Raw genomic sequence first — 24,069 nt, 5'->3', positions numbered from 1 at the left:
CCGTGCTGACAAGGTCCCTTCTTGATTTCCGTGGGAGCCTTGTCAGAGAGAGGTCCCTGGCCCCACAGCTGCCACCCCAGCCTTGCTCCTCCCTGCCCCACCGTACCAGGGCGCTCTGGGTCTGGGGTGAGCCCAGGCGCTGCTGCCCCTCGTGCCTTCGCAGGTGGTGCAGTTTCAGCCAGATTTGCCCCATGGCGGTGGGGAAGCCGGTCTCCTTGGCCAGATGGTCCCTCCTTAGGGGCTGAAATCCCCTCCTTAACCTCTCCACCTGCCCCTCCCAGGCAGGCGCTGCTGCAGGCTGTGTGCTCTAACATCCAGCTTCCTGCCTCCTTTGTTCCTTTGTGAAATTTCCAAATCTGTGCCCCAGCTCCTCAGTGTTAGTATAACTGGGGACAGACATTCATCATTTCCCAAAGTGGGGAATTTAAAGAAGCCCTTCTTTTGTTGAATACAGGATCCAATCAAGTAGTTTGCATTCATTAGAGATAATATTTTCAGGAGTTAATAATTAAAAGGGTACCTATGGTGCTTAAAAGTCTAGACAATTGTATTGTAAACCTCAAACCTACACTAATAAACCAGCATCCATTCTCACCACCTTGCTGCTTCTTAAAAACTACCCGGCCACCAGCCACGTGTAAGCACATTTTGTTCCCCGAACTGCTTTTGCATTTATTGTGTCATTTGGTCCCTGGTGAGGAGGTTCTGACTCAGTCTTGGTGGTTTATTCCGGCATGTTGGTAATATCTGGCTGTGGCACTGTGGGATATTCCTGTGGGTCCTTCCCTTCTAGAAGATTCCTTTGTGCCCTCGGGGGTCCTTTGAGAGGCTTGCTCAGTCCTCCAGAGTGGGTTTGACCCCCAGCTGTATTGTCTGTGTTGGGTAGGGGGGCAGGGGCGAGGCAGGCACAGGTGTTTCAGGGTCAGGAAAGGAAGATCAGCTGGTCACACCTGTGCACCTGGGCCGCGTTCCGGGACACTGATGGCCCAGAAGAGGCTTCTTGGCAGAAGGGGCGGGGCTGCCTGAGGCCTCAGCCTCTGAGTTCCTGTTCCCTGTCTGTGTCACACATGCCCAGTTAGCACAGCCTGGCCCCACTGCCCCCATCTTACTCCCCCACCTACCCCAAGAGTGGTGGCGACCTGTGTCAAGAACGCTGGGTCTGAGCCAGCACCTGTGTCAGGTGAGCCCTTCCTTCCGTCTGACCCTCTTTCTCCCTCTGTCTGTTCTGTTCCAGGGCCATCTGGCACACAGTCGGCTTATATGAGGCAGGGTTTTAGGCAGGTAGGAAGTCCTGGCCAACCAATGGGGTTGTCCAAGAGTAGGGTAGGCAGCTCTGAAAGGTAATGAGCCTCCTGTCTCTGGGAGTGTTCAGACAAAGGAGGCAACTGGCAGGGATACCCCAGAAGCAGGAATTCTAGCCGGGACCCAGGGCTGGACTCGAAGATTTCTGAGGTCACAGATGAGGAAACTGAGTCTCAGAGAGTTGACAGGACATGCCCAAGATCCCTCAGCTAAAGGCCACGGTCCTCCAGAATGCAGAAGCTTCTGGCAGGGCCTCCTCTCTGCCCTGCTAGAGCCAGACATCTCTCAGGCAAGACCTGTCTGAACCCGAACAGCAGCAGTGTGCTGCTCACAGCCAGGGTTCAGGGAGGCGATGTCACCTGTCTCAGGTGACAGCGTCTGAGGGCTGATAACACAGGGTTGTCAGTAGGATCTGTTCTGAGGATGTGTACCAAGTGCTGAGCTTCTGGAGGAACAACGGAGCTGGCAGCAGTGGCAGGGCCACTCTCACTGACATGTGTTAAATGCTTGTTAGGTATCAGACACTTGTCTGTGTGTTTCACAGGTTTAAATTCCTTTAGTGTGCTAACATTACGAGGTTACTCCCATAATTACCCCATTTTACAGATGTGGATATAGAGGCACAGAGAGTTTAAGGGACTTGCCCAAGGTCGCTTAGCCTGTTAGTGGCAGATGCAGACTGAACCCAGGCCGATGGAATACCGACCCGTCCCCACTGGGCTGAGGGTTCGGTGGATTCCCTCCCTCTCACAGTAACCCAGTGAGACAGGCCTTGTTCCCAGTTCCAAGGTGAGGACACAGGTTCTGAGTGGCCAAGTGTGTGCTCAAGGTCACAAGTTAGTGAGGCACACTTGGGGTTTGAGGATGGACGGCCAGGTGATGCCCAGGTGATGCCCTGAGATGGGCGCCTCCCAGGGGAGGACACGTAGACTATCATCACACTAGGCGTGCTGCATGGAGCCGACGGGGAGAAAAGGGAAGCAAGAGTGTGGTTACGGGTCATGTGGCCCTTGGGATTGTTTCCTAGTGACACCTGGCATGGGCCACTTTCTTCCCCAGCTCTCCTCCCCAAGACTGGTCCTGGGGGCACAGCTCAGTCTGAAAGCCCCTCCAGCTGCCTGCCCGGGGGTGACAGCCCTGACCTCATGGGTTCTCCTTATTCTTCCCTGGGTCCCGCTGTCACAGAGAGCGGGTATCTCCCCCAAACTATGGAACCCAGTGAGGGGCATTGTCATGGGGTGGCTGGTTCTCTCCACTCCAACAGCCATGGCCCCTGCTCTGGGAGTGGGGCCTGGGGATATGAGACGTGTAAGCTCTGGACACTGCTCCTGAACGCCTGCCTGTGCAGTGGGGACAGAAGTAAGCAGTCGCTGGCAGCAGGGTGTGGTGAGGGCAGTGATGGTGAGGGGAGACTGAGCATTGACGGAGGAGGTTGGAAGGGGCGGGTTAGGGGTTCATCTGAAACTGGAGGGTAGGTTTCCTGGTTGGAAAACCATGTCCCACCTTCCAGTAGAGAGAGGAGGGCCGTAAGAGCAGGGAGAGCCTTTGGGGGCCGTTGCAGCGGGGAGAGGCGGGTGGTGGGGGGCTGCAGACGGAGAGACCGACACAAGATCAGTTCCCTTGAAGGCTGGCTGCCTGCTCCTTCCTAGTGCTGGCGGGAAATAGTGCCCTTAAATCTTCCCGTTTCACCCATGGCGCCATATAGAGACCCGTGCAAAACCAAACGCAGCCTCCCACCGCCGGCCAGTGGAGGGCTCGGGCGTGGAAGGAGCCGTGTCAGGAGTCGCACTCACTCCTGGTAGCCCTGCCACCTATGAGGCGTGTGGCCGTGGCCGTGGCCTTGGCTAATGAGCTGAACGTCTCTGCCCCTCAGTTACCACATGCCCCCGACCCCAGGGCTGCTATCAGGATTATTGGTGCGTAATTCATTTCTCTGGAAGGTTGCTAATAAGTGGTGGCTATTCTGATTGATTCTTTGTGTGAAATACTTCCTGGCGAAATGGTGACTTTGAACATGAGAGTTCCCACACGCATCCTCTTTGGGCAGATGTGTCTGAAGGCGTCTGGCCGTACCACTGACCAGACGTTTGCTTCTGTTTCCTGGGCAAGGTGGTCGTGAAAACTAAGACCGCATATGAACCTGACCGCAAGAGACGCAAAGGGCGCATTTCCAAGCTAGCCGAGTTCACCGTCAGCGTCACCGAGAGCATGTCCGAGAGGTTTAAGGTGAGTGGCCCTGGGGCGGGGGGCGTGCTGCTGGACCTCAGGAGGGGCCTGAGCTTCACAGGTGACCAGGGGAGTGACCGGGACAGGACGAGACACCGTTATCTGGCCTGATCCCGGCCGTGCCAGACCACGGTGTGATTTTAAAAAGTTCTTTCTGTCTTTATCTTCCCAAATAATCACGTATTACTTAGTTTTAATAACAGGGAGACCCCACCCCTAAACTTTCTTTTAGATAAAGGTCATAAGCATAGGAAAAATCACTTCCCAAACATGCAAATCTCGACCTAACAGTTCCAGGAAGCAAGCAGACAGCAGCAGAGGTCACTTGTTGCACTTACTGCCTGCTGGACACAGGTCAGCCCCGTACTCAGGCTCGCTCATCTAAGCCCCCTCCCTGCCAGGTCGGTACTGTCAGGATAACCCATTTAGCAGATGGGGAAGTTGAGGCACACAGGGGTCACAGCTAACGCGGCAGGGCCGGGATCCAGAGCCCTTGTGTTCAGCCTGTGTCCTTGCCGCCCCCTGACACCACATGGACGTGGAGGGTGGGCTTGACACCGTCGGGACACGGGTTGCTGGAAACACTCACTTGGGGGAGGGAACCTTGCTCCCGATGGGTCTCCGGGGAGGAACAGCTGCTCAACAGGGTGAGTCCCAGCCAGGCCTGGGGGCCTCTGAGGGTGGACACAGCTGTGTTGGCAGAGGAACAAGTTAGGATATTGATCTTCTGGAAACTTGCTCTTTGGGAAATGAGAGATGGTACAGAGTCGCCCTCATGCAGATTGAAATGGGTGATTGGGAGACGTGAGGCACCTCGGCTGGCTGTCTGGTCACCTCCACGTGGGCATGTGAGCACCTTGCTCAGGCTGGGGTGCAGAGGCTCTCCCACCCACACAGCTTCAGTGTCCAAACTGCCTGTGCATGAGGCGTCCTGTTCCAACCCCACAACAGCTCTCGGGATTGGTTGATAGACGAAAGCCAAGCCTGGGGAGGTGAGGGGTGATTGGGGAGGTCAGGGCGAGATCTGACCTTAAACCCTCCTCCTCCCTGTCGCTCCACACAGCCTCACTGGGCTGGAGACAAAACGTTCAGGGCCTGCCTGGCACAGGGATCCGTCAGAGTTGCAATCCTGTGTGTCCGGGTGGGGGGAGCGTTTCTAGTGTTAGTGCATCTCATCCTCCCACAGCCCTCCCGGAGAGGTAGGTACTGTTAGTACAGCCCATTGTACAGGTGGGGAAGTTGAGGCACGCAGAGGGCTGCGGCCGTGGTTTCTGCTGGTAGTGTAAGGAGGGTAAATAGGCTGGGAGGCTCTTCTGATGGCTCCTGGCTTGGCAGCTCAGACATGCTGTGACGTCATGGCCGGGACCAGGTCGGATTGGCCTGAGGTCAACGTCCCTCTCCCACTCTGGCCAGCCATCTCAGCTTCATCTGCTGCCACTCGCACAACCTGCCCCGTCTGTGCCCTGGGATAGTGCCCTGGGTTTGTGTCCAGAAGTGACCTTGATTTCAAGGTCATGATAGCCATCATTCCCAAGGTGGGATAGCACCTAGATGGCTGAGTGTGTCTGGCTTTCTCCTTCCTGATTTGACCTTTGCCCCTCCCAGCCCCAGCACGTTAGGTCGCCACAGGGTGGGGCGCAGTGTGGCACTTGAATGGTTGTCCCTTCATCTGTTGAGTGTCCACGGGTGCCACGCTATCTCCCACTTCCTGTTTCCTTCATCTGTGCTTCTCCCACATGCTCACCTGATGCAGGTCCCCAGGTCCCTTGTCTAAGGTACAGGTGACGCACATTGGCCACCAGGGCTCCCTGCAGCCATGGCTAGGCCTCTGTGGTTACCTGGCTCCTGTTGCCCAGAAGACCTCGGAAAACCTGCGGCCGTCGCAGGGGACCGGGCTGTGGTGGCAGAATCCTGCCTCACCTGTGCTCGCACCTCCTGGGGATGTCAGGAAGGGATGTATGCAGTCGGTGCTCCATAGATGATGGCACTGCAGTGAGCCCATGTCCCCAGCCTCGCACGTGAGGCCAGGCGTGTTCAGATACTCAGCATGTCTGGTCTTAACAATTCACGGCCACCCTGAGGGGGGTGTCATTGGTCCCTTTTACTAATGAGGCTGTTGAGTCCCACTTGGTAACTGGGGGGCCGGGGTACTTCCCACGACTCCCTGCCTCTGAGGCCAGTGCCTATCACCACACCTCCTGCCGCGCACACATCTCCCCACGGGCCCACCGTCCAGCCCCCAGAACCAGCCCCCTTCCATCTCCTTCCAGTGCCAGCTCAGAGATCACCTCCGCCATGGTCTCTGGGAATTAACCTGCCCTTCTGGTGTTCCCGCTGCCCTTTGTCCAGAGGCAGTGCTAGGACCTGACGCTTATGGGGGCTCCCGGGAGCCAGACTCTGTGTCAAGCTGGTTAATGCTTATTACCTCATTTAATCCTTACAAAAACCTCACGCAGGGTGCACCATCATTGTCTCCATTTTATAAGTGAGGGGAAACCGAGGCAGAGCTTGAACCCGCAAGCTGGCCCTGGACTGGGACACCTGCGGTCATGTGGCTTCTCCTGGAGGACAGGTCTGCATGGGGGCCCTCATCCCAGGCCACCCATTGCGTTGTTGATTGGTCTGGTTCTAAGAATCCTTTTTGAAACCCAGCTGCACAGAACACAAGTCAGCGTGATTCTCCGTAGCCGCCAGATGTGCGGCGGGCCCACGTGCGAACATCATTCTTCTCTCATCTCACGGCGCCTTCCTCCCCGCGGCTCCCTCCTCAGGAGTTGCTCCTGGCCCCGCCTCTCTTCAGGTGTGAGGCCTATGGCCAGGAGACCTGGCAGGGTCCGGTGGGGGGGCCTGTCTGCCTGAGTTAGTGACATGGGGGAGGGAACCGGGGCATATCAGCCCTCGCGTGAGACGGTGTCATGAAATGAAGGCTCAGGGATTCCTGGTGCAGACCTACTTGGTGCCCGGCAGCATACGAGCTCCCTCTCTCTCTGGTGCTGAATACATGCACCGTCCCAGCTGGACAGTGACCAGCCAGGCTGCTGGCGTGCAGTGAGTGGGCACGCGGTGAGATGCCCAGGGTCTGCCTGCGGGACCCTCACTTGTTAAGTTCAGTGGCAGCTCCTGATGGGTATTAGCCCATTCCAGGTGTTACCGGTCAGTTCCACCCAGCGGGGCAGGTGACCCACCCAGGGTCACACAGTCAGGCAATGGCAGAGCGGGTCTGAACCTGGGCGGCCTGGCCAGCTTGACCGGGAGGCCTGTAGGCTGGATGCGCACAGCTGAAAGACCTGCATTCTGCCGGCACCTCTTGCTCGCCCTTCTGGAATGTTCTCTGACTGCACACACACAATGTGGCATCCCTCTGCCGTGTGTGGCGTCAGCTAGTCCAGGGCTGGGAGCTCTTTCTGAACACCAGGGCAGACCGTCTTCCTCCCCGTCTTGGTGACCGGGCAGCTTCCGTGTCTGTCCCCAGTCCAGCCACCTCCTCAGTTCTTTCCATGTCTGTGTGAGACTCTCAGGAATGAAACTATGTCTTTCGGCTGTTGAAGCAAGTAAATGTGTCACCCTTTGTCTCTGAATTGTGTGGTTCAGGAGCGAGGCGCCGGCTGGATGGCGTCCTTGAGACGAGATGTCTTTCTGGATGTCACTCTATGGTGATCACTGGGGGATTAATCTCTTGGCTACCAGGTTGCTAGGCTGGTTGCTAGGTAACAGCTGACTGGGGACAGGGTTTCGCAAGACTAGGCCACACTGGGATTTGCAGGATGAGTCACCCAATGACAGCCAAACATCCAGGCTTCCCAAGAGGTTAGTGTCAAGGAGGACAGCCGTGGTTTCATTCTTTGGAGGAGTGTTTATGCCGGGAATAAACATATTTTCATTGCGCATTTGGGCTCACCTGTGCAGAGCGGCTGTCGCGGGGACACTGGGGGCCGCTGCTTGTCCTTATCTCCCATCGTGGACGATGGAGGGGCTGTAACTGGGCAAAATAAAGGAAGGTGCCATCTGAGAGCTGCAGGCACCCCCGAGATCCCAGGCCCTCTCTCTGTGCATTAAGGGTCTGGGTGAGCAAACTGCTCCCCCTCACCCGTGCCATGTCGCCTTTGGGGCTTTTAGGAGATTCCAAGGTCGGCCTTGCATGTGAACGTTTCAGGGTCCACACAGAGCTGGGAGAATGTCCTAGAAGAAGAGACCATGTTTGTCTGAGTGGTCCCCATTGTAGGCACACGATACTGTGTGGGGGTGTCCTTTTGCATCCTGTCACAAACGAGTCTGTGGGTGGTTTGCATCTTTTTCACGTCCTTAATGACCTTGAGCTTCCCATGCACCCATCTGTTTTCCACACTCGCCAGTAGTCCCCTGGTGCGTCTCAAGACGCATTTGTTAAATATTTATGAACAGCGACTGGCAGTGCCGCTCCTGGAGGTGCATTGGGACACCCCCAACCTTCAGCAGAGATCTTGGGGGATTTGGCCGCCTGGTTCTGTCCCAGTAGTAGAGTGGGGGATTCATCCAGAATCGGGTGACAAGTGGTGGAATCATCTTGGGGGTGGGTGTCTGTGTGTTCACTCTTCTGTGGGTTACCTAAACGGTGTCAGGATTCATCTTATTTTCCCAAGATTGTGTTTTTTTTAACTGCGTTACTCAGCAGAAATGCACCTCTCACTTTCCCTTCCCCCAAGGGTGGGAAGACAGACACTGGAATGGGAATAACCCAGGCACCACCGCCCCAGTGCCTGCTCGGCTCCGGGCTTCACGACGGGGATTTCTTTCCATCTTAGTTAGTCTTAAAGGTGGAGCTTGCTGTCCTGATGTTGATGGTGGGGAATTAAGGTCAGACAGGGTTAAGAAACAAGCTCAAGGTCACCCAGCTGGCCAGGGGTTCGCATACACATCCATCCGACCCCAGCCCTCCAAGCTGTGTCTTCCACACGAGCAGCTGTGTGGGATCCGTGCTGCTGACATCCTAGTTCCCACCCCAGATGGGCATGACCCCGGGAGGCCGCCAGCAGGAGAGGAGACCGCAGGCCAGAAAGAGCAGATGGGGACGCAGCAAATTCAAACGCCACTTGAGCCCCTCGTCTACAAAAGGGGGTGATTCCTACTTCCCAGCTCACAGCAAACATTTAGAGAACCTGGTACGTGGACCAGGGCCTTGTCAGTTGAGTGGCCATATACTTTGCAGTCCAGACTGGGGACACTTTTGAGAGTGACAGTGGACGCTGCATGTGGGATAGGGGTAGTATCTGTCAGCCTTATCAACTCCTTGTAAAGCTCTGCCCCAAGGCCCATATCCTTTTTGTTATCCACTGCTGGCAGTTCTTTCTAGAAAACTCTCTGCAGACCCCTCTTGCCCCCTGGGACAGGGCTGCTGTGCCTTGGGCTCACTGTGTCCTCAGAACCCCAGCCTCCTGCCCCCCTTTTTATTGTGGTAAAATATACATACCATAAAATTTACCATTTTAACCTGTTCAGTTCACTGACATGAGTACATTTGCAATGTTGTCGAACCGTCACCTCTTCTAGTTCCAGAACATTGTCGTCACCCCAAGAAGAGACCTCATGCCATCGGCGGTCGCTCCCGGTTTCCCCTCCCCAGCCCTGAGCAGTCTAATCCCCAATCTGCTTTCTGTGTCGGTGGCGTTCCCTGTTGTGTCATAGAAATGGAATCCTACAACCTCTGGTCCTTTGTGTCTGGCTTCTTTCACTCGGAATAATGTTTTCAGGGTTCATCCACGGTGGAGCATGTGTCGGTACGCCATTCTTTTTTACGGCTGAGTAATACTCCATAGCGTAGATGGGCCACATGGTGGTTCCCGTCATCTGTCAGGGGACATCTGGGTGGTTTCCACCTTTTGGCTGCCGTGAACATTCAGGCGCATGGTTTTGTTTGAACACCTGTTTTCAGCTGTTTGGGGTGTATCCCCAGGAGTGGAATTGCCAGTACATGTGGTAATTTTATGTTTGCCAGATGGAGAAACTTCTGTTTTCCGCAGAAGCTGCACCAGTTTCTGTTCTCACCAGCAATGTAGGCGGCTTCCAATTTTTCCACATCCTCACCAACACTTGTTTATTTTTTTCTTGCAGCCATTCTAGTGCTATCTCATTGTGGTTTTGACTTGCAGTTCCCTAGCGGCTAAGGACATTGAGTGTCTTTTTCTATGCCTGCTAGCCATTTGTGTATCTTTGGAGAACTGCCTATGTCCTTTCCCATTTTTAATTGGGTTGTTTGTGTTGTTGTAAGAGGGCCTCGTGTATTCTGGATACTAGGTCCTTACCTGATGTGTCATCTGCAGATAAATTTACCACTCGGGGCTGTCTTTTCACTTTCTCACTAGTGTTCTTCAATGCGCAAAATTGTTCAATTTTGGTGGGTACAATTTATCTTTGTTTCTTTTGTTGCTTGTGCTTTTGGTGTCATATCTAAGATGCCATTGCCAAATCCAAGGTCATGAAGATGTACCTCTCTTTTCTTCTAAGAGTTTTATGGCTGTAGCTTTTATACTTAGGTCTTTAATCCATTTTGAGTTAACTTTTGTGTGTGGTGTGAGGGCAGGGTCCAATTTCATTCTTTCGCATGTGGACATCCAATTGTCCCAGCACCATTTATTAAGGAGACTGACTGGTCTTGCCCGTTGAGTGGTCTGGGTATCCTTGTTGAACACCAGTTGACCACAGACACACGGTTTTATTTCTGGGCTCTCCATTCGACTTCATTGCTCTGTATGGCCATTCCTAGGCCAGTACCACACTGTTTTGATTACTGTAGCTTTGTAATACATTTTGAAATTGGGGAGCTTGAGTCCTCCAACTCATGCTTCATTTTCAAGATTGCTTTGGCTATTCAGGATCCCTTGCAATTTCCATTTCTGCAAAAAAGGTTGTTGGGCTTTGATACGGACCGCATTGAATGCGTAGATCAGGTTGGGACTTATTCCCATCTTAACAGAATTACGACTTCAAACTCATGAACACAGGATGTCTTTCCATTTATTCGGGTCTTCTTTAATTTCCTTCAGCAGCGTTTTACAGTTGCAGTGTATGCGTTCTTTCACTTTTCAGTGTAGGTAATAAACTGGGGTAATAGTAGTAATACCTGTGACTGTCACCAATTTAAATCACAGGTGTTTTGCTCTCATACCGCTGTTGTTGCCAAGATCTGGGGAACTGTTTATCCTCGCCGTTCCTTAGAAATCACAGTATTTATAAGAGCTGGTTGTTTGGTGTGTTGATAAAGAAGCACATACATATTAAATCATAGATCTACATGTTTGTGATATTTTGATGATAGTATTTCAGTATAATTGGTCCTCTTTGCCGTCCTGTGTACAGTGTTTCATGCATTTTAAGCACGATTCTGAGAAGGATGCTGTAGGCTTCACCTGGCTGCCACAGAGGTCAGCGGCACAGACTGAGTAGAAACCCTACATCAGACTCCCCCTAACCCACTGCTCCCACACACTGTGCCTGCAGCCGTGGGGTCTGGGCCCCCGAGGGCCACATGCCCGAGGACATGCTGCAATGAGTACAGTGAGTACAGATCCGTGTACCGTAGCTGTAATTTCATCCCATTGTCTCCTGCCTTAAAGCTTTCGTTGATAGCTACACAAAAGTCACGTAGATGTAGGGATAATGTAGAATCAGCTCTAACACACACACGTAAATCGTGGCAAACACCTGTGCTTTAGCCACTTGGCGACACCTCCCAGCGCTCTAAGCAATGCCCATTTGTCACAAAGGGGCAGCTGCCTCCTGGGATCCTGCAGTGCACTGTCCGGGTTCCACTTGCTGTGGGGCACACAGGGGCCTTTGTCATCTGGTGTGTGTCCCTGTGTGTCCCCTCTCCTGCAGGACGAGATGCTCCCCCACGCTGGCTGAATACATTGTGTCCTGTGACGCCTGAGCGCTTTGACACAGCTTTCTTTCTTCCCCTGAGAAACCCTCTCCCCACCTTGCCTTCCCTGATGAGCTGCTCCTCTTTCAAGACCCTGACACCCCCTTGGGGAAGCCTCCCCACACAGTTAGGGTGTCGGCTGCATCTCTGCCTCTCCTTTCACACTTTTCACCCTGGGTTGTGATAAGTTGATGCCACTCGGCAGAGACCGGAGTTGACACGGTAGGACCAAGGACACTCCAAGGTGGCCACTGTCAAGTCTCCTGAGAGCATCCGCTGGCCACTAGGGATTCCGTAGGTGGAGGAAGGCGGGGCCTTGGGGCCCGAGGCACTTTGGCCTTTGTGGGCCCCTTAAAAAAACAAAACAAAACATTATCTTATGATGGCCTTGGTCTGAAGATGGATGTAATCCAGGCTGGATTCGTTATTACATCTTTCTTCTATTTTTCTTTCTAGTTTTGAAACAAAATTAAAAACCATGTGCTTAGGTCACTAAAAGCATCAGAGGCCACAACACTGGGCCTCGTGTGCGTAATAGAGACGTCAGCCCGGAAAGCAAGCCAGGCTTCTAGGCAAATACGCTCGTCCAATCCAGGGATTCCCTGGCCTCTGGGCCCACAGCCCCACCCTGGAGACGACAGGTGTGGGGTCAGGCACTGGCCAGCCATCCACCCAGGCTTTCCTGGCCTCCAGGGGTTTGTGGAGGGCACAGCCCCCCTGGGTCCCACCTCCTTCCCTTGTGTGATCATTTGCTTAATAAAATTCAGACAAAGGGTACCTCTGCCAACTGCGTTTGTGTTCCATTGGGTGTAGACGCTCTGGGTCAGCTCTGGTACCGAGGGTTGCTCTGTAAGTACTCACTGGGAGATGGCTGCTCGCTAGCTGCACCCATTCACTCACTCTTATTCATTCATTCATTCATTCATTCACTCATTCACTCACTCACTCACTCATTCACTCATTCACTCACTGCCCACTCATTCCCCATTCACTCACTCCCTCATTCACTCACTCTTATTCATTCATTCATTCACTCACTCATTCATTTACTTACGCAATCCTGATTCACTCGCTAAGCATTCGGGAGGAGCCTCCTCTCTGCCAGGTGTGTGGGCGTCTGCTCTGCCCACTGTGTGTGGGGAGATAGGCTTGATAGGACATGAAATCATTTCCTGGAGCTGCTGTAACAAAGTACCACCAATGGGGTGGCTTAAAACAACCACATTTCTTCTCTTAGAGTTCTGGAGGCCAGAGGTCCTAAGTCAGAGGTGCAGGCAGGGCTGCGCCCTCTGGGGGCCTTGTCTGGCTTTTGGAGCTGCACCCTTCACAGTCCTTGGCTACCGGCCCCTTCCTCCGTCTTCCAAACCTGGAGCACAGCATCTTACTCGCTGCCCTCTTCTCTGCAGCAGCATTTCCCTCTGCCTCCCTCTTCTAAGGTCACCTGTGACTCAGGGCCCACCCGGAAGACCCAGGATAACCTTCCCGTCTCAGGATCCTTAATCCAAGTCCCCTTTCCCATATAAGGTGGCAGGCACGGGTTCCAGGCATTAGGACCTGGAGGTTTTTAGGGACATTATCCTGCCGACCCAGCCGACTCGCCTTGGGCCACTCCTCTGCGTGTTTGAGCCTCAGCTTCCCCGAGAGTAAAACGCAGTCAGTAACCCTCCTTTGCAGGTGCTACTGTCAGGAGCACACAAGCTTTATTGAAACACCAACCGCAGTGAAGAGCATGGCGGGAGCCTCCAGAGATACGGTGGAAACCCTGCACCAGGCTCTCCAAAATGTAGTGGCATTTGGCACGAGTGTGCAAAGGTGGGGTGGCGGCTCAGTAGCCCCCAGGCTCCGGGAATCCCATGCAGACATGGGTCCTCTACTTGTCCCCATGGCTCTGAGCTTAGGCTGCGCACAGGAAGTGGACTCTGGGTGGGCCTGAGGCCTGGCTGCGGCCCCCATAGTCTGCGGTCACTGCTCGGGCTGGGGTCCGGGTGGCGGACCCTTAGGGGACCCTGTGATTCTAACTCAGCAGCCAGGGTTGAGGCCCTCTTTTGTGCTCAGGCTGGGTCATTGCAGATGCTGCTTCTCCTCTTGTGTGCACCCCTGGGCTCTCAGGACCACTGGGGGGTCCTGTTGGCCCAACTGGAAGGTGCTGCCTTTTCAGTGAGTGGACCTCTGTCGTGCATAAAGGAAGTTGCTGGATTTGATGGTCTCTGAGCGTCCTTCTTGCTCTGATGCTGCAACGCTGTAGGAATGGGGTCCGCATTGTGTACCGAGGGCAGGGCTGTGTCCCACAGGGGACGTCTCGGATGCCCCACTATAAACTGGGGCACTGGGCTGTCACCCCCTTTCACAGCTGAGAGGGAACCAAGGGTCAGGGGGCAGATGCCTTTTCCAGAGTCACTGTGTATGTTTACCGAGCAGCCTCGAACCCAGGGCTCTGGACACACATTGGCAACGAATGGCTGGTCTTTATCAGTCCTTTGGAGTTGGCTGACAGACGGAGCCGCTGGTGATTGGGGCTCTCCCGGTGCTTACAGTGTGGCGTGTCAATGTAGAGACAGCCTAAAGGGTATATACCCTGGCCTGGAGGAAGCACCTGGCTAAGGAATTCCACATTTTGTTCTAGAATATTCCTAGTTGTCTTTTTTTTTTTTTTTTGGGGGGGGGGGAGGTTCATGAAACTCTCCATACTGGGACACACTTTTATTTCACTTGAATTAGGAAGGAATAGATGCTGGGTTGTCTGGTGCATGCACATGCTGCTGGGTTGCAGAGAGGATGGGCGGTTCCAGAGGCTTCCTGGAGCCAGGGGCCTGGCTGGGGCTTTGACGGGCAAGGAGGCAAGAAGGCCGCTCAGTCTAGCGTGTGGGGACAAGGATGACAGCAGAGAGAGAATGCCTTCAGGGGAGGCGTGTCGGTCCTGAGCCCCCGAAAGAGCTCTGGTGTTAGGGGCTGTCAGTTTGCTCCGGCTGCCATGACAAAGTGCACCCCCTTCGACTGGGGGCTCCCTGGCAGAAATTTATTCTCTCCCCGTCCTGGAGGCCAGAGGTTCGAGACCAAGGTGTGGGCAGAGCCAGGCTCCCTCTGAAACCTTAGGGGCCAGTCCTTCCTCGCCGCCTCCTGGTTTCGGGGGTGGGGGGGTTGCCGGCAAGCCTTAGTGTTCCTTGGCTTGTAGACACATCAGTCCAGCGTCTGTCTTCAGGTGGCTCTCTCCCTGTGTGTGTCTCTGTGTCCAGATTTCCCCTTTTTATAAGGACACAGTCATACTTGATTTGGGTCCACCCTAATGACCTCATTTTATTTAATCACACCTGCAAAGACCCTATTTCCCAATAAGGTCACAGCCACAGGGACCAAGAGTTAGGACTTCTGCATTTCGAGGAGTGGGGTACACAATTCAACCCATAACGGGCTCAGCACATGGGGCTGACAACATGCTCTCAAATCCTTGATTTCTTGTCGTTCTCCTGATAAATATGCATGAAGCATTGTTCCCCTCTTCCGAGATGAGTTTCACAGGCAACTTGCGCAGTCGCACAGTTGCCAGGTGGCAGAGCTGAGACCCAGTTTTGAGCCAGTTGGGGATCTTTCTGGAAAGGCCTGTGGCTCTCTCCTCCGACCATGGGAACCAGAGGGGACACCATGCCACATAGTGAACTGCAAGCCCACATTTCTCTTCCCACAAGAGGGCATTTCCCAGGTCTGAGCAGACTCGGGGGCCCAGAAGAAGCCCAGGGTTTGCAGAGGTGTTGGGGCAGGAGAGGCCTTTGCCACGTCAGCTGCCTCCTGCTGACTCTCCATGCATGTATTTCTTTGCCCTTCTCACTCAACTATTCTGGGGACTGTCACTTTCTCATTTCTCGGTTCTGTGAGCTCCTCCGTCCTCAGGCCCTGGGAATCCTGGACGAAAGGCCCACCCAGGACAGGTTCCAGGAGGAGAGCCCCAAGGAAGTGGTTCCCCACAGCCCTGCGGACAGAGCTGGGGGTTATTTTTAAATCTAAACAGCTGGGGTGCTCTGAACCAAATTCTGATGAAGCTTTCAAATTCAGGGGACAGGTTTAAGAATGCCCATCTCTCGACTTGAAATCATACTTTTAAAAAAAATTGAGATATAATTGACAGATAGCATTATATTAGTTTTAGGTGTGTAACATAATGAGTCAATATTTGTGTATATTGTGAAACTACCTGCACGATAAGTCTAGTTAACATCCGTTGATGGACATTTAGGTTGCTTCTGTATCTTGACTACCGTAGGCAATAAGGCAGTGAACATGGTATGTGCATGGATCTTTTTGAGTTCGTGTTTTCATTTCCTTTGGGTATATACCCAGGAGTGGAATTGCTGGGTCGTAAGGTAGTTCTACTTTTAATTTTTTGAGGAACCTCCATATTGTTTTCCATAGTGGCCGCATCACCTCCTTGGTTAAATTTATCCCTATGTACTTTATTCTTTTGGATGCAATTGTAAATGGGATTGTTTTCTTCATTTCTCTTTCTGATAGTTCGTTGTTAGTGTATAGAACTGCAACAGATTTTTGTATATTGATTTTGTATCCTGCAACTTGACTGAATTTGTTGGTAAGTTCTAACAGTTTTTTTGGTGGAGTCTTTAGGGTTTTCTATGTATGTCATCTGCAAATAGTGTTAGTTTTATTTCTTCCTTTCCAGTTTGGATGCTTTTATTTTTCTTGCCTAATTGCTTGTGACTTCAATACTGTCTTGACTAGAAGTGGTGAGAGTGGGCACCCTTGTCTTGTTCCTGATCTTAGAGGAAAAGCTTTCAGCGTTTCTCCGTTGAGTATGATGTTAGCTGTGGGCTTATCATAGATGGCCTTTGTTATCTGAGGTTTGTTTCCTCTGTACCCACTTCGTGGAGAGTTTTTATTTATTTTTTAACCATAAGTGGATGTTGCATTTTGTCAAATGCTTTTCTGCATCTACTGAGATGATTGTTTCCAGTATCGGGGGACTTTTTGTTCTTCATTTTGTTAATGTAGCTTGTCACTTTGATTGATTGGTGGCTGTTGAACCGTCCTGTGTCCCTGGAATGAGCCCCACTTGATCACGGTGTGTGGTCCTTTTAATGTGCCATTGAATTCAGTTTGCTAATATTTTGTTGAGGTTACAGTCTAACAACTCCTTAACGTGTTGTGTGCCATGGGCCTCTTCTTGGAATAACGTTTTGAAATGCCCAAAGTAAAACACAAAGGGCTTTGAAGGAGGCCGCTTATATTAAATACAGCTCTTCTGACAGCCCCCCCTGGGTGAGGCAGTCCTGATGTTCTAGTGCGGAGAGAGCCCCTGGGGGCTGCCAGCAGGTAGCTGGGTCCCAGGCAGGGAAGATTGGGGTGAGTGGCAGTGGGAGTGAGTGTGGGTGGGACAGGGTGACAGGCTTGGGGGAGGCTGTGCAGCCTGGGCTGAGAGCCCAGCTTTGCATCTGCCAGCTGTGCGACCTGAAGGAGTGGTGGAATGACAGTGGTGACAGCTACGGCAATAAGAGCAAACGCTTCCTTCCATAGCACTCACCACGCACTGGCCCTGGGAGCCGGGTCCCCTCACGGCCAGTGGCAAGCAGGATCCTGGGCCCAGAGGAGCGGAGTGACTTGTCCGGAGCCTGGCTGCAGGTGCTGCATGGCGGCCTCGCCCCTCCCGGGCCCGGGCAGCAAGGTTGCTGCTCCTGTTGGAAAGCCCTTCACCTGTTCCAGCCGCTCCCTCAGGGGCCACCTCCCCTTCCTGGCTGATTCGACCTCCTTCGTCACCCAGCTCCACTCTCAGCATCCTCTGCAGTCTCCCTGGGGCCAGGCGGTTGCGTCCTTGCCACCAGAACCCAGATGGTGTCTTCCCCATGGGTGCTTTGGGCCCCAACGCAGCCATGGCTCCATCCTGACCATGGCCCGGTGTCAGGCACGGGCTCCATATGCAGTACAGGTTGTCCAGACAGACGGGAGCTTCTCTGGCTCTTAGGGGTCACAGGAAGGGACAAGGAGGGCTGGGGGATAGAGGTGTGACGGGGACCAAAAGGATGGAGAGATGGGTAGGAAGGGCCTCAGCAGAGGCGACTGAGATTTCTCGCTTGCCTGGGAGTCTGAGGGGCTGTCCCCTGGGTGAGGGGACACAGAGGGCCTGGTGTGGTCCAGGCTGTAGTGAGTATGAGCTGGGGGAGTTATGGGGTTGGACATGGGCTTTGAAGCTGGGTGGGTGTGGCCAGTGGCCAGGGTGGCCCTGTACGGAGGAGGGAGAGAACAGCAGGCTGGGCGGGGAGAGTCTGGGTGTTGAGCTGGCCTGGAGCACGGGGGGCAGGGAAGGAGGGCCCGCTGGGCTGGGCTGGCCCTGGCCTGGTCCCCAGTAGCCAGGACGCAGCTGGGGCCAGGTCTGAACCCTGGAGGTTGACCCTGGGAGCGGAGGCAGGGCACAGGCACAGTGATGCGATGGACACTCGCTGTGGTGGTCACGATTCTTTACCCAGCACGTTCCTCCTTCACAGCCTCACTGGGGAACCGTCATCCTGGGTCACAGGCGAGGGGACTGTGGCTAGAGGTTCAGGGCCTTCCAGGGTTGGGGAACTTGGGCCCCAGTGCTTGTGCCTAAGCTGGGTATAGGGGTGCACGGGGTTCCCAGAGGGCAGGAGAGTTACCTCCAGTCCCCAGCAGGGCTGGCATCCTGCCTTCCGGTGAACGTGCTGTGCAGTTTACACACACTCCCTCACATCCATCTTCCCATGTCGCCCAGGATCCTGGCTGGAGACGCTCTGTCTTCCTTTCACAGATGGGGGCCGGGGGCTCCGAGAGGCCATATAGGAGCTGAGGCCCCGCAGTATCGGGGGACCTGAGTTCGGGGTGAGGCTCGCGCACTTTGCTTGAGGGTCTCCCCAGATGAGCTCAGGGCTTGCCCCCAGCCTCTCTGCAGCCTCAGGAAGCAGCAGGGCTCCCCACATCTGGTGGCTGGGGACTGTGTGTGGCAGGAGCTCACCTGGCCCTTCGAGGAGAAGTGGAGAGTGAGCGGCTACTGTTTGTCAGCCCTGCCCTGTGCCGGCTTCCGGGGCCCCGCTGCCTGTCTTCTTTCTTCCCCTGTTCAGGAGCCTAAAAGCTGTTCCTGTGCTCTCCCGGGGCGGGGGTGGTGGGGGGCATGTCAGTGGGAAGGCCCTCGCCTCCGGACCTGCCATGCATTGCAGGCCCTTTTGGCCTCTGGACATGCTCTCGCCCCTGCCAGGTGGCCCCCAATAGTCCAGTGAGCACCTTCAGGCCCAGATCCACTGTCATTTTGTCCCCCATGTCCCATGTCCTCCCCCTGGGGTGGGACCTCCCATTTCCGTGCCCTTCTCACATGCAGTCTTGCATTCGTCTGCAAATGTTAGCTGAGCACATACTATGTGCCAGTCAGCATATACGGCACTGGGCACTCAGGTGAAGAAAGCCGAACCCCTGTGCTCACGGAGCTGTCCTCTGGGGAGGGGACGGACACTAACGGAGCACATAGGATACTGTCGAGGGCGGGGTGATGGAGGCCCGGGAGGCCAGCCTTTCCTGCTCAGCTGGTCGTAGCTCAAGGGCAGGGCCAGTGTCCAGGTCTCAGGAGATGTTTGTGGAACAGCTGATTAGCTAGTGGCTGCTGAGTCACCTTGGTGACTGGCGGCAGTCAGACGGTCAAACTGTCAATCACGTGTCTAAGTGTCCATGAGGCTTGATTATATCTGTACCCTGAGCTCTATGTTAAGGGTCTGGCAGACTAAAAATGCCTAATTTATAAAAGGTGACGTGAGGATGTAGTGAAAATGAAAATGGTACGAAAGTGCAGTGATTCTGCGGACCGCTCATCCCCAGGGGCCTCCCGCGCTGTTTCTGTGCCTCCTGACGTGCGCATGCGTGCTTACCTGCACGAGCGCGTCTGGCTGCCCCGGGTCACCGACACTGATGCCCCCGCCTCTGCCTGCAGGTTTCGGTGCTGGTCTTCTTCGCCCTGGCCTTCCTCACCTGTGTCATCTTCCTGGTCGTCTACAAGGTGTACAAGTATGAACGCCTCTGTCCTGATGGGTTCATCCTCAAGGTAAAGGCCCTCCCCCACCCCGGGACGCCTTTGCACCTTGTGTCTCGCTGGCCCTCGCAGCACCTGAGGGACAGGCACTCGAGCAGCCGAGCAGCCATAACCCAGGCCGGCGAGGACGGTTCTTGGGAAAGGTTCCTGTGGAAGGTCCTGGTGGGAGCAGGGGAGGGAGGCAGAGGGGCAGGGGCGTGGCGGGACCTGTGGGAGGGGACAGCAGGCCCCACGCACCCCTGGGGGACGGACAGCGAGGGTGCTATGGGCCTCATGAAAGGGGCAGGCACACCAGGGAGGCTGCCCAAGGCCACGCGGGGATCTGGGAGCGGGGCCAGCACACAAACCGCCCTCCTTACTGTGTGTCCCCCGCTCGTGGATGCTCACTGCTGATGGCTGCCTCTTCCACAAGGCTGCACGTGGCACACAGCACACCAGACGCCGGGAGGGAATGAAGAAAATGAAGGGGAGTGGGGAGATGCGGGCGAGGAGGGGAGGCTGGGAGGAAGGCAAGTTCCGGGTGGACTTGCCCCCGTCCCCATCCACCTGGCTCTGGGCACCTCGCCTGGTTCTGAGCTTTCCAGAGCCAGCGTGAAGAGGAATCACCGTCATTTCCAGGGTTGTGTTACTGATGTCACAGCAGGAAAGCCCCATTGTCTGGCACTGAGCACTTGCAAGGACAGGCTTGATTTGTCATCTGTCACTGGTGGCTTTGGTCTGGGTGTCGCTGATATATGTGGGGCCCTTGCCAAGTTAGCAGGTGAGGCTGGGATCCAGTTCCTAACCCCGCCTCCTCGGAGACGTACTTAGGGCTCCCATGAGGCAGCTTTCTGCACCCTGCCTCTGTGTGTGTGTGTGTGTGTGTGTGTGTGTGTGTGTGCGCGCGCTCCCCTGCCTGTGCCTGCCACGTGCAGGTCGCTGCTGCTGTCCCAGGTGCTGGAATATGGCAGGAGCCAAGCAGACAAAGAGACTGCTTTTGTGAAGCTCCCTGACATTCTCAAAAGCAGCTTGAAGTCAGTGGACTGAGTTACAGGGTTATAAGCACTGGGAAATGGGAAAGCAAAGCAGGATGGGCGCTGCCGCTTCTAGAAGGGAGGTCGGGTTCCAGGAGCAAGGCTCATGGGAAGCCTGTGCGGGAGCCTGCAGGGACCTGGGGAAGTGCATCCAGGCAGAGAGGCCCCCCACCCTTTAACAAGCCGCTGTCCATATCCTGGGCTGGAAGTGCCCCAGTTGCCACAAGTTTCACATTTGGGTGTTCCTTGTAGACTTTGTGGACACACGTTCCTTCTCTTTGTGGGGCACACAGCTGAGGAGGGCTTAGTAGCCAGACGCCCATGTGCCTGGGTTGTGGGGAGCATGCTCTCGGATTACATCACCAGCCTGATTAGCATTTGTTTCTGGCTGAGGGACAAGGCACAGGGAGGGTCAGTGACCTCCCGACACCCACCCGCAGGTGATGTGCAGTTCTCTGTAGATCCCATCTCCATGACAGCCGGAAGGGGGCTGGGTCGCAGCTTCCAGGGGAGCCCCCCACCCTGCCCCATCTTCCTCAGCGCCCCAGGGTGCCTGCCAGCATTTTCTTGCAGCCTTTCTGTGGGCTGCAGCCTAACATTTGTGCTGCTCCCTGGCCTGGGCACCGGGAGCCGTGTCACTCGCTGGCCAGCAGGTGTCAGCTGTCTCAGGTTGTCTTGCAGGACCCTGGGCTGGCGAGTGGCAGGTGGAGAGGACAGAGTGAAGGGCGGGTGGCAGTGCAGGCTGGGGCCAACAGAGCCTCCCCTGGACTGGCCAGAAGGCGGTGCTCAGGCTCAAGGGACTGTCTGCCTCTGCAGTGCCCAGGCTTCCCAACGCCCCGGCCTGGCTGGAGTCAGGACGCTGATGGGCTGCGTATTGTCACTGTGCGGCCTTGGCCATGTCCTGGCTTCTTGCCTGAGTTACTGCACCTTGACTGTAGTTCTCACAGCAACCTGGGAGGTGTGACTCATTAGCCCCATTTTAAAGATGAGGGAACTGAGGCTCAGAGAGACCAGGAACTCTAGGGAACTCAGCTGGTAACATGGGGCTGTGGGCAAAGCTGAGCTTTTTCTACCAGCTCCCACCCACTGAAACACTGGGTGAAGAACACTGCATGCCTCTGTCATTTCTTTCTGGAAATAGCTCCTTGTGCTCATGGGGGGGGGCTGGCAGGTATTTCTATCCTTATATTTCAGGGTTCAGTGAGCTGGGATGGAGAACCAATTCTCCGCGGGGCTGAGGGAAAGCAGGAGTTTATTACTTTGCCTTTCCCGCCTCAATAAAGCCATGGCAGCGAGTCACTCATGTCTGGGTAGCTATAGCAACCCAGACAGGAAAACAGCCAGAGCAGCACCACAGGCCCTGGCTGGGGGGACAGAGGTGTGGGGGTGCTGCCAGGATCCACTTACTTACAAAGCTCTGCAAGATCCCAGAGCGCTAAGCCTCCTTCCCACCAAACCATGTCCCGTCCTGCATCTGCCCACGTCTCCCCAGATTCAGCAGCGATGAAATCATAGCCTGCGGGCCAGGTGCTGGGCCAGGCTGGACACTGTCACATCTGGACTGACAAGGAGAGGCAGCCTTGGCCCAAGACCCCTGACAAGCTCATGAGAGCTGTGGACAGGTCTCTGGGCAAAACGCCCGGGCAGCAGAATTTCACACGTAACCTCAGGGGCTTCCCAGGTTCTGTGGGCTGCAGGGACAGTGTCTTCCTTATTAGGGGCCGGCTGCTCGGGACAGTGCCCTGCACTCAGTGCCCTCTTGCTGCATCCTGGATCACAAGGTCACACTCCCACAGGCCCTTGCAGGCTGTGCTGCCTCTCACTGTCGAGCCAGTGACCTTCCCTCAGGCCCCTGCCCCCAGGCCTGTCTCCTTCACCTCAAGGCTCCCCCCACACCAAGGCCTGCTAGGGAGCCAGCGCACAGGACGCCTTTCTGACTTCCCTCCCTCCCTTGTGTGAATGTGTTCTTTCTGGTGGACAGGTGAAAGGTTTCGTTGTTTTCTAGATTTAAAATAAATGACAACTAGCGTAAGGTCTTTAATGAGGTCGGAAGGCCTGCCGTCCTGTTACACACATGCCCTGGGAGCCAAGCAGCACCATCACGCCTTGTTAAAGATGGCTGCTCCGGGGCGGCTCCTCGGCCAGGCGGTCACCTGGCTGCGCGCCAAGGGCTGCAGACACGCCCCCCCCTGCATCACGCGTGTGCTCAGTGGACACCTGCGGGGTGGTCACTGCAGACACGCCCCCCCACCCCCCGCGTACGCTCACTGGCTTCCCCTCTTGCAGAACGCCCAGTGCATCCCCGATGGCCTGGCGGCCTACTACGCGGAGCAGGACACGCGCTCCCCGGATAAGTTCTACGCCATCGTGAACCACTACAACCTGGCCAAGCAGAGCATTACCCGCTCGGTGTCACCCTGGATGTCGGTTCTGTCGGAAGAGAAGCTGTCAGAGCAGGAGACTGAAGCTGCTGAGAAATCAGCTTAGCGAGATGGGCAGATTCCTCACAGTGTGTCACCCGAAGGTAACAAAGGGACTTTGAGGGACATTTCATTCAATATAATTACTGATAATTTAGAGGTTACTCATTTATGGTGCAACTGCTTCTGTTTGCTAATGCTGCTTTGCAAATAAAACTTGCTGCAGACCACCGTGGGCATAAAGGCAGGTGTGTATCAGCATTGCTTAAAGAGCGCTGACACCACTTTTCATGGTAAGGAATCTTAATTTAGCTGCGTTACTGGGATTTGTTGGATGCTGTTGAAAATAAATTTACACTGGATATGCAAGGGGTTTGGACTTGAGATGATAATGCATTTGTGGTTGCTGTGTGCAGACCTTACGCCCTAGCCGTATCTAGAATGATCCCTGCTTTGCTCAGAGCGAGCTGCACTCCACTCCCCCCCATTAGACGGTAACAGTGCCGAGCCCGGGACGCCCTGCCGTGGGCGGTGCAGAGAAGGAAGGACAGATGCCATCAGGTCACTGCCAGGCGGGTGCATGTGTGTCACGGCACGTGAGGTGAGGGGACTCTGGAAAGAGCTGACCTCGGGCCCTGAGCTGCAGAAGCCCTTCTCCTGTGGGTGGTCTGTCTGCTCTGTGACGTGCTGAACAGGAACAAGCCCCACTGGCCCTTCTGTTCACTTCTGTTATGAATAAATTTGCACCAATGGCCCTATTAGCAAGTTAGGGTTTTAAAAATTGGCAGGGTGGGAAAAGTGAAAATGTAATTGTTGGTAAGCCAAGGCTACTTTAGTTTTAATTTTGTGAAACAGATGTGACTCCTTTGATGTAAGAAGCGGGCAGGAAAGGCTGGGGGGGAGGGGTTGGTGTGGTACCCCACAAGTCCAATTATGACATTTCAACTCACAATCTTTGTAAGAAAATTGTTTCAACCTGAATCTTGACATTAAAGTATATGTTTACAAAATTGCCAGTTAGATAAACTAAGTGTGTAAGACGATTAAATAGAACAAAGATATTCAGACATTTTCTTCCATGTTATTTGAATGTGTTGTTTCTGGTAGATGTGTCAAAAGTTTTACTGTTTTTTAGTAGATCCAAAATAAATGACAAATAGTGCAAGATCTGTTTCGAACAAG

At 54.5% G+C, this 24,069-nt stretch overlaps 1 protein-coding gene across 1 annotated transcript in view; it reads left to right on the top strand.

The window, feature by feature from the left end:
* Positions 1-24,069, top strand: part of NSG1 (neuronal vesicle trafficking associated 1) — a 25,871-nt gene extending 1,802 nt beyond the window's left edge. Inside the window, exons 3-5 of the mRNA XM_074321246.1 lie at positions 3,412-3,528; positions 19,356-19,466; positions 22,754-24,069. Of these exons, the coding sequence (XP_074177347.1) occupies positions 3,412-3,528; positions 19,356-19,466; positions 22,754-22,954 (429 nt within the window). The 3' untranslated portion in view covers positions 22,955-24,069. The remainder of the gene's footprint in view (positions 1-3,411; positions 3,529-19,355; positions 19,467-22,753) is intronic.

This window comes from Rhinolophus sinicus, linkage group LG02 (assembly GCF_036562045.2).
Source record: "Rhinolophus sinicus isolate RSC01 linkage group LG02, ASM3656204v1, whole genome shotgun sequence".
Lineage (NCBI taxonomy): Eukaryota > Metazoa > Chordata > Mammalia > Chiroptera > Rhinolophidae > Rhinolophus > Rhinolophus sinicus.
This window is presented reverse-complemented; position numbering and strand designations above follow the sequence as displayed.